This window comes from Callospermophilus lateralis, chromosome 18, assembly GCF_048772815.1.
Source record: "Callospermophilus lateralis isolate mCalLat2 chromosome 18, mCalLat2.hap1, whole genome shotgun sequence".
Classification (NCBI taxonomy): domain Eukaryota; kingdom Metazoa; phylum Chordata; class Mammalia; order Rodentia; family Sciuridae; genus Callospermophilus; species Callospermophilus lateralis.
The window spans coordinates 14,677,470-14,695,152 of NC_135322.1; the positions used below are offsets into that span (position 1 = coordinate 14,677,470).

A 17,683-nucleotide genomic window follows, 5' to 3' on the forward strand; every position below is an offset into this window, starting at 1 on the left:
AGGGGCTGAAGAGTTCGTGAAGGGAGACCCCATCCACGCCCATTTCATTTCTTTCCTCCTTTCTTCTGGCACCTCTGGGCATTGACCTCTCTCAGGTCTTCTGTCTCCACCTCCCAAGGACATTCATGGACCAACCACCTATGGTGTACCGGGCTGTGAGAATTCTGAGACAGGCAGGTCTTCACAGAGATAAATCATGCTCTTTCTGCCTCTCTCTGCTTCTCTCTCATTGTCCCTCTCTATCCCCAGGTTCGGGGACCTGGGAACTCCCTCCCCCAACTTCTTTCCAGGTTACCTGTAGAGGTGGCCGTTGCCATGGTAACAGTGACAAAGTGACCTTGAACCTGGTGTTCCTGGAGGAGGGTCTAAAAGCCTAGCTCCGACCCTGTCCTCTTTCCCAGTCCTAACACAAGGTCCTCTGGCTACTCCATTCAGCCCCATCCCTTGCCCCCCTGTGTCCTTGTCCCCACTGGGTCAAGTTCTTTGCAGGAGGGGTTCAGGATAGAATCACTCTACCCTGGGCCATAGAAAAATTCCCCTGCTTCAATTTTCTGGGGTATTGAGTGGAGCTCTTCTCCTTTCTCTTGGTGCTCCCCACCTCCATCCCTCTACCTATCCCACTGATCACAGCCCCAGTGCCTGATGGATGGAGATGGAAAAGGAAGAGGGCTGGGATAAGAGAAGTGTTCAATTAAGATAACAAGGAACTGGCCTGGGAAGGTCAGAGGGGCAAAGGGACTTGTCCAAGGTCATACACTTACATAATCAAATAAACGATAATAGCTAATTCTTCTGTTGGGGCTCCCTATGTACAACATACTTCTATAAGCACTATGTATTAAGTAATTTAATTCTTACAATAGCCCACGAAGAAGGTACCATTACTATCCCCAATTTTAAAGATGAAGAAACTGAGGCACAGAAGCTAAAATTGGTCGCTTGAAGCCTCATGGCTAGGTGGTCTGTACAGTTAAAATACCAGCCCCAGGTCACCTTGTGATCAATGGCCATACTCTCTCTTAGCAAGAGATTTAGAGAACCATCTCTTCCTCTTCCTTCCCCTCCTTTCCTGCAGTTCCCACCCATCCATGGCATCCAGGCTCTTGATTGTAAATAATCCAATCAGAAGGGAGCATGTACAAGGACTTGCCCAATCAGGAGCCAAGAGTTTGGAAAGCAAAAACCAATCAAAGAGAGAGACTCTGGGAGGTAGTCCAATGCAGAGTGGGTATGACTAGAATGGTGGAAGGACCAATCAGAGAGGCCAGAACAGAATCTGTTATCCAATGAAGAGTCAGTACATGGGTGTGGCTTTGGGTTTAGTCTTGCTCCTCAGAGGGGCGGTACCAGCCAGGGACCTCACCTTTTCTAGTTCTGCCAGCCGAGCTTTTAGACTCCCACAGATCCAGGCTCCCTAATTTTTAAATCGGGCCTCTAGACTTTCCCTGAGGGATGGTTCCCTCCTAATCTTGAATGTGAGCATGGCTTATATTTCAAAGTCTGGTCTTTAGGGAGGAGTTAGGAGGGGAAAACCCAGTCTAGGCATGAAGCGCCATGCCTGGACCCAAAGTTAGTATGGAGGCCAAAGCGGAAGGATGGGTTCAGGCTGAGGGTGTAGGCGGTGGGTGGGGTCCAGGCTGGGGAAGTCTGATGTTCTGTACTTTGGGGTGGTCTCTAAGAAGTGTGGGCCTCCTCTGAAAGGACTTGGAAGTCGCTCCTAAGGGTCAGATTGTAGGTAGTTTTTGCTGTGGGGCAGAGCCTAAGGCAGGGGGTGGAGCTTAGGCTTGGGGCGGGGCCTATATTGTTGAGGACTAGGATTGGTCCTAGGAAGTCTGGGCGGGGATGGGGTGGTGCCTGCCTGTACTCATAGGGCTCAGGAGGCTGATGCAAGAGGATCTCCAGTTCAAAGCCAGCCTCAGCAAAAGCCAGGCAGTAAGCAACTCAGTGAGACCTTGTCTCTAAATAAAAAGATAAAAAAGGGCTGGGGGATGTGTGTCAGTGGTTAAGCCCCCCTGGGTTTAATCCCTGGTACAAAAAAAAAAAATGTCAGGGATAGGATTAGGGTCCCATGAAAACAACTACTCCGCCCACATCCACCTGTTGCTGTACACTTGAGGCCAGTGAGCAAGCACTTCCTGAAAAGGGACATCCCCCGGTGCTGGGGCACACCCCTTCCCGGTTAGTGATTGCAGGCTTGGGAAGGGTTACTGGGGTATCTGAAGGGAGTTTGCAGCCGGCCTCGCTCCCCAGCCCCCACCCCTCTTTTTTCATATATATTTTTAATTGTAGGTGGAGACAATACCTTTATTTTATTTTTATGTGGTGCTGAGGATCCAACCCAGTGCGAGGCAAGTGCTCTACCACTGAGCCATAACCCCAAGCCCCCAACATTCTCTTAAGGAGCACTCAAGAACGTGTTTACTGAATACCTACAGGGGCCAGTCTCCAGTGTCCATGCTGTGAAGAGGCTTATCTTTCAGATGAGATGGGGGGGTGGTCAAGGTGGTATGGCAGTAGATCCAGGCTTACCTTTCAATGACTAGAAAATAAACAATGACACTGGGCAGAGTGGCGCATGCCTGTGATCCCAGCGACTCAGGAGGCTGAGGCAGGAGGATTGCAAATTAAAGGAAGACCAGCTTCCGCAATTAGTGAGGCCCTGTCTCAAATTTTTTTTAAAAAAAGGGCTGGGGATGTAGTTTAGTAATAAAGTGCCCCTGGGGTCAATCCCCAGTACAAAACAAACAACAACAACAACAAACCAATGAACCACTAAATAAGCAATAAATAGAAAAACAAATAAATGATACGATTCTTTTGGAAAGTGTTAAGTATTAGGAATGGTAAGAGCTGTTGGGGCTCTTTGCTGCCACTTTAGTCCCTAGAAGCATCCTCCTGCTTTTTTCCATCTCCAACATTTATTATGAAAAATTTCAAACATGCAGCAAAGTTGAAATAATTTTCCAGTGAACACCCGTATATCTCCCACCTAGATTCTACCGTGAACATTTCACAGTGCTTGCTTTATTACATAGCCGTCCATCAACTCATCTTAATTTTTATGCATTTCAAAGTAATTTGCAGACACTGGAACACTTGGTGGGACCTGAGGGGTGTGTGTATGTGTGTGTGCGCGTGCGTGTAAATTGGGCTGGAAAGGGAAGGTCTCCCTGAAGGGATTACATTTATGACCTGAATGAAAAGAAGAACCAGCCCAGGAAAGGGGGAAGAGAGCCAAGCCCGGGGCTGCTGTGAGCTGGGGGGGTAGTGAAGGCTCACTGAAGCTGGGAGGTAAGAGTGGCTGGGAATGAGGTCAGGAGGTGGGCAGGGGCCCGAGCTCACAGATCTGTGAAGGAGGCGCCTCTGCCGGGCCTCAGGCTTTTTGGATCTCCATCTTTGTGTGTCTGTTTCTCTTATTATCTTTTTCCCCTCACCCCTTCCCACTCCTGTCCGGTCCAGGCCTGCCCTCCTTCCTCTTCTTCCCTTCACTTTCATCCTGTTCTACACGGTGACCTTGGGCAAGAGACCAAACCCCTGGATGCCTTTCTTTTCCTCATCCATAAAATGGGGATAGTAAGGGGACTCTTGGTCATGAAGATTGGATGAACTTCATATAGATACGTGAAGCACTTGGAACCACTGCTGGCACACACTAGGGCTGCATGTGTGTCCACTTTGGGTGTGTGATTGTGTTTTGTTTTGTTCTTGGTTGGGATTAACCACTGGGGATTTACCCCAGGGCCTTGTGCATTCGAGGCAGATGTTCTACCACTATAATCCAGACCTTTGTTCTTACCCTTTTCCCTGCTTCCATCCCCCTGCCCTGGTCCCATGCTCCAGTAGGAACCATGGGGTTGGGGTGGAGATGAGGCCTGTCGGGGGGTGTGTGTAAAGGCGGGGAGGTGGAGTCTAGACAGTGTAGAGATTGTGAGTGTCCTCTGAGGCACTTGGTAGTTGTGAGTGGGGTCAAGCTTCACTACAGAGAGGATCTGCAGAGGCGAGCTTGCTCTGGGGCCAGGGCAGGCCTCATGTGCTGGCACAGCTAGGAAGAATATTCAGAAGGGGTTTGGAGGAGGATTGCCATACAGTAGGATCAAAAATGGGAGTGATTGGAGACTCCAGGGATCTGGGGGACTGCAATAAGACATTTTGAAGCTGGAACAGTGGCACATACCTGTAATATGATCCATCAGGGAGGCTGAAGTAGGAGGATTGTAAGTTGGAGGCTAGGCTCAGCAGTTTAGTGAAAGCCTGTCTTAAAATAAATAAAACAATTGGCTGGGATCTAGCTCAGTGGCAAAGCGCTTGCCTAGCATGCACCAGGGGCTGGTTCTATCTCCAGCATGAACCCAAAAGGACAAATTTTGAGGGGAGTTCTTGCTGGGTTTGGGGGACCTTGTGAGTTTTTCAGGAGATGGAGAGTGGCCTGAGACATTTAGTGGGGTTTGAGGGAGGGCCTGGGAGGTCAGCTCTGGGGTAGAGATTGGAGCAAAGGAGCTGAACAAGGAAGGATCAAGGCCTTATGGGCTCCATGAAAGTTACAGTCAGGCTGGGTGCAGTAGCACATGTTTGTAATCCCAGCAGCATGGAAGGCTGAGACAGGAGAAAGGCGAGTTCGAAGCCAGCCTCAGCAAAAATCAAGGTGCTAAGCAATTCAGCAAGACCCTGTCTCTAAATAAAATACAAAAAAGGGCTGAGGATATGGCTCAATGGTTGAGTGTCCCTGAGTTCAATCCCTGGTACTCACCCCCCCACCCCCGCCAAAGAAAGAAAGTTAACAGCCAGAAGAAGGGTCCATAGGGTCCAAGAGAAAGGAGTCAAGGTCTTCAAGGGAGCAGAAATGGTGGGGAGTCCTGCAAACCAGGGTTCTGGAAACCAAGGGGGTGCCCTGGAGGAAAGGAAGAGAGGGAAAGATCTCAGGCCCCCAGGGGTTGGAGGAGGGTTTGGGGTCTAATGGGAAAAATTTAGGGTCCTCCATGAGGAAAAAAAGACATTTTGGGGTCCTTTAGAAGTTAGACATGGTCGGAGTCCTGGTTGGGAGGCAGGAAGTGGCTTAGGGTCCTTGAGTGTGGAAGGACATGGCTGGGGACTCCAAGGAGTGGGACCTGGTTTGAGGTCTTTAAAGATTGTGGTCCTTGATGGCTGTGGTCCGTGATGGCTACGGTCCTGGAAACATGCTCTGGGCCCCGAGTGAATAAGGCATGATGGGGTGGTCTCCTGGCCTTTGGCATACGGTCTGGGTCCTCCTTGGATGTTGGGGTGTGGTCTGAGAGCTACCTGAATGTTGGGATACGATTTAAAGTCCCTGAGGGGTGGTCTGGATCCCCTTGGATATGATTGAGGGTCTCTGTGCTTGGGGGGCACGGTCTGGAGTCCCTCAGGTGCAGGGTACAGTCTGAGGTCACCCAGGAGAATAAGACACGGTTCATGGTCTGGGGTGGCTCTTCATCATGGTCTGGACCCTCAAAGGAGGTGAGGCCTGGTCTGAGGTCCCCCTGGGTATTGGGACGTGATCCCAGGTCTCCGCAGGGAAAGCCGGGTCCCTGTTCCAGTTGGGGCGTGGTCTGGGGGGTCTCGGGGAGGCCGGCGGGGCCGGGGGTGGGGCCGGGGAGGGGTCGGGGGCGGGCCCGCGGCGGCTCCGCAGTGGAGCGGGGTCTGCGGCGGCCCGGGGCCGGGGTCTTGGGCGTGCGGCCGCCCCGCCCGCCGCCCCTCGGCTCGGCGCCCCCTCCCCCCTTGCGGCGGCGGCGGCGGCGGGGCCCGGGCGGCGGGCGGCGCGGAGGGCGGAGCTCGGCGGCGGCCGGGAGGGCGGGAGGCGGGCGGGAGGCGGCCCCGCGGCACCGCGCCCCCTCCCCCGGCCCTCCCCCCACCATGGCGCGGAGCGAGGCGGCGGCGGCGGGGCCGGGCCCGGGGCCCCCCGGGGCTGGGTGAGCGCGGCCGCGGCGGCCGGGAGGCGGCGGGCGGGGGCGCGGTGTGAGCGGGCGTGAGCGTGCGGGCCTGCGAGTGTGTCCGCGCGCTGCGGCGGCCCGGCGTGCGCCCGCGGCCCTGTGTGTGCCCGGCGCCGGCGTGTGCGGCGCCCCGCTAGTGTGGCCATCCGGGTGTGTGCTGGGTGTCGCGCTGGGTGGCGTGTCCGGCCGTGCGTGTGTGTCCCCGCGAGCGCTGGCCCTCCGGCGGCGTGTCGGGGGGCTGCCTTGCGCCCATCGGAGGGGCCGTGTGCAGGTGTGTGTGCGTGGGTTGTGTGCCCAGGTGCGGGTCCCCCAGCCGGCGTGCGCGGCTGGCCGCGCTGGGTGTTTGTGTCCGGGTTGGATGTCCATCCGAGGGTCTGTGTAGCCGGGTGTGTTCGCTCCGGTGTCCATTTGTGTGTGTGTGTGTGTGTGTGTGTGTGTGTGTGTGTCTGCGGGTTGTGTGTCTCCGAGGGTGTGTGTCTGTGAGTCCACGTCAGGTTTCCTGCCGGGGGCTGAGGCTCGGTGCCTTGTGAGTCCAGGCCTCTGTGTGGGTTTGGGGGAGGGGAGTTTGCCGCTCCCTCGGTCCATGTCAACTGGGGGGGTCCTCAACGGTCCTTGGGGGAGACGGCCATGTCTTCCCCTTCCCGGTGGCTGGGGGGGATGGGCTGCCGGGAGGTGGACAGATGGAGGGATGAGAGGCCGAAGGATGGACAGATGGGCTCTGGGGTGGGGGGGCAAAGACCTGGCCCTTCCCCATCCACCCCACCCTAACTCCCCCACTGGCCAGATATCTGCAGATGGGGCCAGAGTTGTCTGCATCCCGGTGGCCAGGCTGGGGGACCTCTGGGGTGCTGCTGGGGAGATCTCCTTGGAATGGTGCTTTGGCACTCAACCCCCAATCCTTTGAGATTCCACCTGCTGAACTCTGACCTCTGGCCCCAGGCTTGTGCCCGGTTTGAGGAGGGGCGGTGTAGAGTGTGCTGGGAGGGATGTTAGCATTTCTTTGGTCTGGGAAGTAGGTGGGGTGAGGGTGCCTCAGGGCTGGAAGGAATGTGTGTCCATGACTGTGAGTGAGTGTGAATCTGGGCCTGTGGGTTGTCTGTGCTACTGTGGTTCAGTATTTTGTATGCATTTGTAAGTGTGTAAATCCCTCACGGGACTGTTGTATGAATATGTGTCTGTTGTGAGTGAACATCTAGGAGTGCCTGAGAAGGTGGATCTTTTTTGTGCCTGTGTTTGCTTGTTCCAGGATCTCCCAGCTTTGCAAGTATCTGTGTACACTTGTAGTTCAGAGTACATGTGTGAGGTGTGTACCAGCTAGTGTATGCATGTGTGTCGGTCAGTGTGGGAAGAGATCAGCTTCATGACTGTGCATCGTGAGAATGTGGAGTCGTGAGTGTGTTTGGGCATTTCAGAATGTGCATCTATGAAGGGGCATGTGGGTTTCTCTGTTGTGTCTGTGCATCTGTGAGTGTGTGAGGGAAGGTCAGTTTGTTTGTTTGTGTGATGTTGGATGCAGGTGTGTCCCTCTGTGTTGAGAGTCCATTCGTGCTTCAGTGTTGATCTCTGGGGAGAGGGGTTATATACGTTCAAACCTAAGTACAGGATGTAAGTGCTGTGTCCCTAGCACAAGGCTGACCTCACTTCTGGGTTCACTGGGATTGAGGCCCATTGGCATGACCTATAGGATGTCCGGGTCCAGCCTGCAGTCCCTGGACACAGTGTGCCCGTACTGTTGGTCAGGAGCCATGAGAGGCAGGGAGCGCCCAGAACATGCTGGTGTGTTCATGGAGATCCAGATGTAGCGCCTTGGGCATGGGCCTGTGTGGGTTTGGACAGGTCCACACAGGTTGGTTGGGAAACAGGGTGATGGTAAAGATGGGAACCGCTGGCCCATCCCCTCACTAGCTCCTGGTACCTACTTAGGTCTTTAAAGTTGGGGAACTGGGATGTAAACCCTTGAGTCCTAAAGGAGGAAGCATCTGATCTGAACTCCTGGGAGCCTGGGAACTTAGAGTCCTGGGTCTGAGAGAGAAGGGAGAAAATCCCAGACTCCAGGATCTTAAGGGAAGAGGCGGGTGGGGAGTTGGTGGCCAACATCCTGGATTCCTGGGTTTTGGAGAATCAACAGTCCTGAGGCTCAGTCTCCTAGGTCTTCAGAGATAACTTCTGGGGCCGAGACACTGGAGAACTGCTGCAGAAGGCTGAGAGACTGATCCCCCCAGGGATTTCATTTGCTCAGATGATCCCCCAAAGGCCTGCCCTGGTGCCTAGGAAGGAGCTGCAGGATGCTAACAGGGTGGTTTTATTCCTTTGCAGGTACTGGCCCAGGCCCTGACTTGCTGAAGAGAGGTGAGTAGAGCCCTTGAGCCAGGGAGAGAGATGTGGGGTGATGGGGCTTGTCCAACCTGCTAGAGTCAGGAGCCCTGCCCAGCAGGAATCCTGGCACAGGGTACAGCAGTGTCCAGAGGGGCCAGATGCCTGCCTATTCCAGCCCCAGGCTGAGAAGTGGTGGCCAGCCCAGGAGCATTATGTCTGGCTCATGGCATTCAGGAGGCTCTGAGACAGGGGTGGGTCTCAGGCCAGGAGCATCCCCTCACAGGATGGATAAAAGGTGGTCAGGAAAGAGGGGTTCCCTCAGGATATCAAAATGGGTACAAGAGGGTTTCAGGAAACAAAATGAGTAATGGCTTAGATGTGGATATGAGATGTGTTTGGACGTGTGTGTGGAAGACCTGCTATTCTGACCTGCTGGGTAGCTGAGAGAGAGTAAGAGAAAATAATAAATTAATAATAGTAATAATAATAACAGCAGCTGCTCACATTTATGTAGGGTTTCCTTGTCGGGAACTAGAAACATATTATAAAATAGGATCTCACTGAATTCTCACGACAGTCCTGGGAGGTAGGTCCCATTGTTATCCCTTTTTACAGATGAGCACACTGAGGCATAGAGGAGGAGTTACCTGATTAAAGTCACACAGTGGGATCTTGGGGTGGGAACCCAGGCAGTGGGGTCCAGGTCCTGTCCTGCAGTACTGCAGGGCCGCTCAATAAATGCTCACTGTTGTCATTGCTGCTGTGGGTCCTTGGGGGGTCCCTCTCTGGCTGAGGGAGTGTACAGACAAAACTCTGTGCTTGTTGCGAACTTGGTCTCTGAGTGCTGGAGACCTCACAGCCAAGCAGGGGCTGAGCTGGGCTCCTGTCCTTGGAACCCCACTTTCCAGGCCAGGGATTTCAGTCAATCCAGAACAGTGTCCTAGAGGGAGAGAAGGACACTTGGGGGTGGGTGCTCAGAGGTGGTGGGGTGCAGGGACCCGGTCTCATTTTCTCTCTTCAGCCCAGTCACCATCTCCCCCATCTCTGACTCCTCTTCCTCTGTTTTTGTCCAAGGCCTTTTTATTCTACTTCTCTCCCTTCCGCTTCCTCTCTCCCTTTCTCTCAGTCCCTCTGTCCCCTGTCTTTCCACTCTCAGTTTTTCTGTCTTTCTGCTTCAGTGTCACCCCATCTTTTCACATTGATTGATTGATCTTTGGAGGTGCTTGGGGAGGAGCCAGGGCCTGGAGCATGCAGGGCGGGGTCTACCACGAGCCACGCCCCCTGCACCTTCTTCTTTGGAGACTTTTCCTGTTTTTCTGCCTCTTTCTCCGAGTCTATCTCTTCCTGCCAGTCCATCCCTGTCCCCTGTCCCTCCCTGCCTCTCTACACCTCTCTGACTTCTTGGTCCCAGTTCCCCTCCCACAGGCGGAAAGATCAAGACTCACCTGGCCACTGCTCCCAGGCAGATTCTGGGAGGAGGCCAGCAGGGGTTAGGGTACAAGGCAGGGTGGGATGAAAGCAGTTTCTGGGACTGCCCCTTCCCATCCTTTCCTCTGCACCCCCCACCCACCCTGTGTTGTGATGGGAAATGACATGTCGTGGGCTGTAGCCGCCGCAGGGGAAATCCCTGCTGGAAGGTTTTGCCTGGAGCAGAGGCATAGCATGACTGTGTGTGTGTGTGTGTGTGTGTGTGTGTGTAGGCATAGGCATGCATGGGGCCTCGTGTGTACCTACTGATGTGAGCACCAAAGCTGGCCCTGCTTGGGAACTCAGCTAAGCCTAGGACAAAGCCAGACTCATAGAGGGACTTCCTGAGGCTAAGCTGGGAGACTGATGTCTTTTCCTCAGCCCCTCCTACTTGAACATTCTCTCTGCCCCTCCTTGCAAAAGTGTGTGTGTGGGGGAGACCTTAATGTTTATTGAGTGTTTACTGTATGTCAGGCTGTGTTCAGTCATTCCTATGCATGGTGACCATCATTTATGAATCAAGAAATTACAGTGGGGATATAGGGGAGTCACTGGTGTGGGGTCATAGAGCTAGCCACAGGGGAAACCAGGATTTGCACTTGAATCTGTGATTTTATTATACTTGCTTTTAATAACAGTGCACAGTTCTGTGCCTGGTACACATTAAGCACTCAATGATGATGATGGTGGTCACTGCTAGCATGTATTGATCCCACTTTACATGCCAAGCACTCTTCTAAGTATGCCGTATTTGTTAACCCAAATGATACTCAAAAAAGTAAGACATTTCTATCTCCATTTTACAGATGAAGAAACCGAGATTCAGAAAGGTTCAGACACTTGCCCGAGGTCATACAGCTAGTAAGTACTACAGCTGGGATTTCAGCTCAGAGAGTCCGGCTTTGATATCCATGGCCTTAGACTACAGTCAGTAGTTATTTCAAAATATTTGTTGGGTATGGAAGGTACCAGGCTGGGCCAGGTGTCTGATCAGGAGGTTGTAAAAGGTCTGGGAGCACCTAGAGGAGGGACAGGGGTTGGGTGGGACACTCAAGGGAGGAACAGTGGGAATTTGCCGACCAGCGTGAAATATTGTAATTTGTTAATAGGAAATGCATGCCGGCGGATGGTGAGTCCTGTCGCTGTCCTATAAGATACAGTGATATGGCGGGAAGGAAACTGGGCCTGACTCTTAGCAGGACGTCCCAGGAGCCCGGAGCATGGGTAACCGTATCTTTCCCTGCAGGTCTCACCTCCCGCTCCTCCCGCTTTTTCATTGCGCCATGGCTCCAGGTCCCTTTTCCTCGGCGCTCCTCTCGCCGCCACCTGCTGCCCTGTCCTTTCTGCTGCTGCTCTGGGCGGGGGCATCTCGAGGCCAGCCCTGCCCTGGCCGCTGCATCTGTCAGAACGTGGCGCCCACGCTGACCATGCTGTGCGCCAAGACGGGCTTGCTCTTCGTGCCACCTGCCATCGACCGTCGCGTGGTGGAGCTGCGGCTCACCGACAACTTCATTGCCGCTGTCCGCCGCCGAGACTTCGCCAACATGACCAGCCTGGTGCACCTCACCCTCTCCCGGAACACCATCGGCCAGGTGGCGGCCGGCGCCTTTGCCGACCTCCGCGCCCTCCGCGCCCTGCACCTCGACAGCAATCGCCTGGCGGAGGTGCGCGGCGACCAGCTGCGGGGCCTGGGCAACCTCCGCCACCTGATCCTTGGCAACAACCAGATCCGCAAAGTGGAATCAGCTGCCTTCGACGCCTTCCTGTCCACGGTGGAGGACCTGGATCTGTCCTACAACAACCTGGAGGCCTTGCCCTGGGAGGCAGTGGGCCAGATGGTGAACCTGAACACCCTCACCCTGGACCACAATCTCATCGACCACATCGCCGAGGGGACCTTCGTGCAGCTGCATAAACTGGTGCGCCTGGACATGACCTCTAATCGCCTCCATAAACTTCCCCCGGATGGGCTCTTCCTAAGGTCCCAAGGCAGCGGTCCCAAGCCCCCCACGCCGCTGACGGTCAGCTTCGGCGGGAACCCGCTCCACTGCAACTGCGAGCTGCTCTGGCTGCGGCGGCTGACCCGGGAGGACGACCTGGAGACCTGTGCCACCCCCGAGCACCTCACCGACCGCTACTTCTGGTCCATCCCAGAGGAGGAGTTTCTGTGTGAACCTCCGCTGATCACGCGGCAGGCGGGGGGCCGCGCCCTGGTGGTGGAGGGCCAGGCTGTCAGCCTGCGCTGCCGGGCTGTGGGGGACCCTGAGCCTGTGGTGCATTGGGTGGCGCCAGATGGGCGTCTGCTGGGGAACTCCAGCCGGACCCGGGTCCGTGGGGACGGGACGCTGGATGTGACCATCACCACCTTGAGGGACAGTGGCACCTTCACTTGCATCGCTTCCAATGCTGCGGGGGAAGCCACCGCGCCTGTGGAGGTGTGCGTGGTACCTCTGCCGCTCATGGCGCCCCCGCCCGCTGCCCCGCCGCCTCTCACCGAGCCTGGCTCCTCTGACATCGCCACGCCTGGCCGACCTGGTGCCAACGATTCAGCTGCTGAGCGACGGCTTGTGGCAGCCGAACTCACCTCAAGCTCCGTGCTCATCCGCTGGCCCGCCCAGAGGCCCGTGCCTGGCATCCGCATGTACCAGGTCCAGTACAACAGCTCCGTGGATGACTCCCTCGTCTACAGGTGGGTGTGGGTGCTGCGACCCCCATCTCCTCCCAGCCCAGGGTCCCTTCCTCCCACCAGCCGATTCCCTTGGCCTTCTTGCTTAGCTGGGGTTCTGGATGGCCTTGCGGGGTCTTCTCAGTCCCGGCTCCTCTCTCTACTCTCCTTCCTCCTGTCTTTGTTTTCTTTTCACTTAGCAAATATTTGTTGAGCACCTACATGAGCAAGATTAGGGCTGGGCACTGGACTCATAAGAGTGAAGGAGCTCACTGTGATCCCTCTGTCACTTGGTCAATGTCACTGCTCACCAAAGTTGTCTGATTGTGCACCTCATCAGTTACACATTTGGGAGCACCAAACACACACACAGACACACACACATAAATATATATATATTTAGATTCCTATTCATAAGTTATAAACAGAATTATAGAATTATAAGTACTATACTAACACATTGGGTCCATCATACAGAAAAAATGGACTTTTATTTTATTTATATGTGGTGTTGAGAATCGAACCCAGTGCCTTACACATTAGGCAACGCTCTACCACTGAGCTACAACCCCAGCCTAGAAAACAAAATGCATGACAAAAATATGTTATTTCCACCCTCCCGTGGGTTGGAAGTCACTGTCCTGGTGTGATGGCGTGGACAAAGGAGTTACTTCCTCCCATTGTCTCCTCCTTCCCTGCTTGAATCTCTCCATCTGCTCTACCTTCTCTCTCTCCTCATGAAGGCACTTAGACTTTGCTCTGTGCTAGGCCCTGACCTGGGTGCTGGGGACCCAAGGAGACCAAGAGATCCAGTCCTTGCCTTCAGGGCCTACATGCACCACAAACCACTGTCATGGCCCGCAGTGTCTCTCCATCGTGGTAGTTTTCAGTATGACTCTTGGCTACAGATGGGCACACAGTGGGCACTTCATGAACAGCGGTTGGCTTCACAGATGCTTCTCCCTCGTGCACACTGCAGAGGGGTTGCTGAGTGCCTGCCTCTCGCTTAACTGTACTTGTGGATGCCAAAGTGGCCAAAGCCATTCCCTACTGTGGGTAGCCCGGGCTGTTGGGAATGTGGAAACCTTCCCGGACTGGCCTGTCTTTTGCTCCCCATCCTTGCCTGGCTCTCTGGGCCATGGTCTTGGCATGGGGCGGGCCCGTTCCCACTGTTGGCTGAATGCATACATGTCTCTCTTTCCCCTTGTCTGGTTTCCTCATTTTTGTCTCAATTCTGGTCACCAAACACTGAGTAAATGCCTACTGTGTGTCAGACCCTGTGCTGGTCCCAGGGCCCACTGAGATAGACTGGCCCAGTGTCCCAAGAGTAGACAATGAATGAGACAAAGAGCTTCATAAGACACCTCCAGAGCTGGCAGCTGACTCCCAGCTCTGTTGCAAAGCAGGCAGTCATCCCCCCCGCTGATTTGATTTGATTTGCTGATTTTTTTGTGGTGCTGGGGATTGTGATGCTAGGTGGCCTGTGTGTTAGGCAAGTGCTCTGCCATGCCCCCCCTGCCCTCTCCTCATTTTATAACAGAGAAACTGAGGCTCAGTGGAGAAAGGCACTTCCCCTTGGTCACACAGGAATCGCAGAGCTGTCCTTTTTATGCAGACACACACTTACTGAACACCTACTGTTTGCCAGGCAGGGTGGAGGGGAGGTGGATAATACATTTCTGTAAATGACTCAGTTTTTGTGAGTCTCCACCTGTTTCTTTGCTTCTTTTTGACCCATGGCTACCATCTGGCAGGATGGGGGAAGGTTCAAGGCCCCAAACCTTGAATATATACTGATGTTGATGGTCCCCTGTCCTCAGCTGGGGACTTTTCCCTTCTCCTTAGGGCCTCAGTTCCTGTTCTTCATTCAGGAACTCCATTGCAGATGCCTGCACTGTGGCACTGCAGGGGTTAACTTTCTCACTGCCGCCATGGGCGGAGGTGACATCCAACCAGAAGCCTGCTCAGCTGCTTGCTCTGGTCTTGCAGCCAATTAGAGACACATGGGCCCAAGCTTCCTTAAGGAGCCCGCCTCTGTCCTTGAAAAGGGGGGAGCCCCTAGCAACTGGTTATTTAGGGAAGAAGCAAGAGGAATCCAAGGCTCAAAGACAGGAGATGAGGAGGGACAAGGGAGACTTAAAGCCAGAGGCCAAGGGTGTTGGCTGGGCTGGCAGTGGTCTGCAAAAGTGGGAGAGATGGTCCTTTTGGGGGTGTGGCCATACTTGAAGTCTTTGGGTGGGAAGGTGGCTCATGGTGGTGGGCCCTGGGAGGCAGGATGACTGGGGGTGGCACTTCAGGACCAGAAGGTGGCCCTGCTGTAGGGGAAGAGGGCCTTGGAGAGGTATGCAGCCCCTGGAGATGGGCAGGGCCTTTCAGCAGTGTTGCAGCTGTTTCGCATGGTCCCAGGTGGAGGAAGGTGTGGTTCCAGTCCCTGGTGAGCCACTCAGAGGCCTTGTAGGAGAGAAGAGCTTGTGAAGCTGGGCGTTGGGTGTGCAAATTGGTGTGGACTGGCAGTCCTGGGTTAGCTGAGGCTAGACGTGGCCAACAGGGTGGAAAGGATGTGCTCAATAGAAGGGGACCAAGGCCTAGAGGAATGTCCTCCAGAGGGGAGAGTCTTACAGCCAAGGAGGAGTGCAACTCGAGGGAGGGTGGGAACCCCAGCAAGGGTTTCTGGCCGTTTTAGGTGGGACATTAAGCTAATGGTGTTATTAAGAGCCAGACTTTGGATGTGTGAACTCATTCACTCCCCACACCATCTCTATGATGTGGGGTTTCCTATTATTTCTGTAAGGGAAAATGATGCCCAGAGGTTAAGAAACTTACCTGAGGTGTCAAGAGCTGGTAAGGGGCAGAGGAGATATCAAAACCAGGCAGTCTGGCTCCCAGGTTTGGTTGGCTTTTAGCCACTTCTCTATACTCCTCCTCTTTTGAGGAGAGGGACCTGTTGCAGGAAAGGAGCATGTGAGCTTGGCTACATTTGACCCAATTAAAGAGGAATCTTTGGAAGCATGATATGGTGACTTCTGGTGGCGGAGTTAGGCATGCACATAAGGGGTGGCTGCCTCTACTATCCGGACAAAGCAGGGCATGCAAAGGGTGCACGCAGTCCGAAGCACCCCTTGTGGGGTGCGGCTTGGAAGCCACACTCCAGTCAGAAGCAGAGTAGCTTGTAGCAGTGGCCCCTTAATGAGCTGGAATGTCTGCTTGAGGCGCTTGGAAATTGTGCCAGAAGTAAATGTTTTACCCAGAAGCTATGTTTTACCCAAAGGTGGGGCATACAGATGAGGGAGTGTGACCTGCATCATGGTTTCCCCTGAAAGGCAGGAATACGTATAAAAGAGGAACTAGGAAATCATCGTTTGTCCCAGTGGGAATAAGGGTTTCTGAGTTGTTGAACTGGGCATCCACTGATGTGGGGGTGGGGCATATAGATAAGGGGTGTGGCCGGTAGCACCAGTCCCATATATGCTAGATATATGCAGATGAGGGAGTTTGAATGGTAGTTGTCTTAGTAGGAGGACACGCTCTTTGGGAGCATGTCCCATGAGAGCAGGGGATGTAAGATGAAGTGCTCTTCCCATGCGGGAGCCAAGATGTAGTCATCCAAGTGAATGGCTGATAGCATCTCAGAGAGCCAGGTGTGTCTGAGGTCGAGGCATGCAGATGAGAGGGTGACCTGTAGCAGTGGTCGCGTAAGACTAGGTATATAGGCTGATGGAAGATGGCTGCTGCCGTCTGGGTTGGGGGTGAGACACAGGAAGTATGGTTCAGTCCCCACTGTTCACCAGGGGTGGGGAATAAAGTGAAAGGACGCGGTTCAACACTAGGGCTAACTCCGCCCTGATCCTGCCCCCTCCTGCAGGATGATCCCGTCCACCAGTCAGACCTTCTTGGTGAATGATCTGGCGGCAGGTCGCGCCTACGACTTGTGCGTGCTGGCAGTCTACGACGACGGGGCCACGGCTCTGCCGGCCACGAGAGTGGTGGGCTGCGTGCAGTTCACTACGGCTGGGGATCCTGCACCTTGCCGCCCGCTGAGGGCCCATTTCTTGGGCGGCACCATGATCATCGCCATCGGGGGTGTCATCGTCGCCTCGGTCCTCGTTTTCATCGTTCTGCTCATGATTCGCTACAAGGTGTATGGCGACGGGGATGGCCGCCGGGTCAAGGGCACCTCCAGGTCGCCCCCACGGGTCAGCCACGTGTGCTCGCAGACCAACGGCGCAGGCGCGCAGCAGGCCCCACCGCCGCCTGCGCAGGACCGCTACGAGGCGCTGCGCGAGGTGGCCACCCCAGCCGTCGCCGTTGAGGCCAAGGTTTCCGCGGTGGAGGCGGCTTCTGCGGAGCCGGAGGCGGTCCTTGGACGCTCGCTGGGCGGCTCGGCCACCTCTCTGTGCCTGCTGCCCTCCGAAGAAACTTCTGGGGAGGAATGTCGGGCCGCCGCAGGCCCTCGGAGGAGCCGTTCAGGGGCCCTGGGGCCGCCAGCTTCAGCGCCCCCGACTCTAGCTCTGGTTCCTGGGGGCGCCCCGGCTCGGCCGAGGCCACAGCAGCGTTATTCCTTCGACGGGGACTACGGGGCGCTCTTTCAGAGCCACAGTTACCCGCGCCGCGCCCGGCGGACAAAGCGCCACCGGTCCACGCCGCACCTGGACGGGGCCGGAGGGGGCGCGGCCGGGGAGGATGGAGACCTGGGGCTGGGCTCCGCCAGGGCGCGCCTGGCCTTTACCAGCACCGAGTGGATGCTGGAGAGTACCGTGTGAGCGGCGGGCGGGCGCCGGGACGCCTGGGGCCGAGAACCAACGCCCAGCCGCCCGGACGCCGGGGCGGGACTCGGGGAGAACGCGCAGCGCCGGGCCGTCGGAGTGGAGGGGAGACCCGGCTTCTCCTCCGCCAGGGGCGGGGCGGCCTCCGACCGCGCTGGAGGCCACGCCCCCGCGCCAGGAGCTGGGGGCGGGCCCGGCCTCCCCTTCAGGCCCCGCCCCTCCTGCCCCTCCCCCCGCGCGCTCGCGGACCTCGCTGGAGCCGGTGCCTTACACAGCGAAGCGCGGGGAGGGGCAGGCCCCCCCACACTGCAGCACTGAGACACGAGCCCCCTCCCCCAGCCCGGGACCCGGGGCAGGGGCGAGGGGCCCATTTCTTGTATCTGGCTGGACTAGATCCTATTCTGTCCCGCGGCGGCCTCCAAAGCCCCCCCACCCCACCCCACTTACTCCTTGGTCCCGTCGGGTCTGGCTTGGGGTCTTCCTTTCTCTCTCCGCTCGTCTGCCTCTGTCCTTCCTCTGTCGTCTCT

At 55.7% G+C, this 17,683-nt stretch overlaps 1 protein-coding gene across 1 annotated transcript; it reads left to right on the plus strand.

Annotated features, from left to right (window-relative positions):
* Nucleotides 1-5,845: 5,845 nt before the first annotated feature.
* Nucleotides 5,846-17,620, plus strand: Lrfn1 (leucine rich repeat and fibronectin type III domain containing 1). Its single transcript, XM_076838754.2, has 5 exons — nucleotides 5,846-5,924; nucleotides 8,262-8,294; nucleotides 10,535-10,589; nucleotides 10,975-12,417; nucleotides 16,256-17,620. The coding sequence occupies exons 4-5, from the start codon at nucleotides 11,012-11,014 to the stop codon at nucleotides 17,151-17,153; spliced, it is 2,304 nt and encodes a 767-aa protein (XP_076694869.1). The 5' UTR covers nucleotides 5,846-5,924; nucleotides 8,262-8,294; nucleotides 10,535-10,589; nucleotides 10,975-11,011; the 3' UTR covers nucleotides 17,154-17,620.
* Nucleotides 17,621-17,683: the final 63 nt, after the last annotated feature.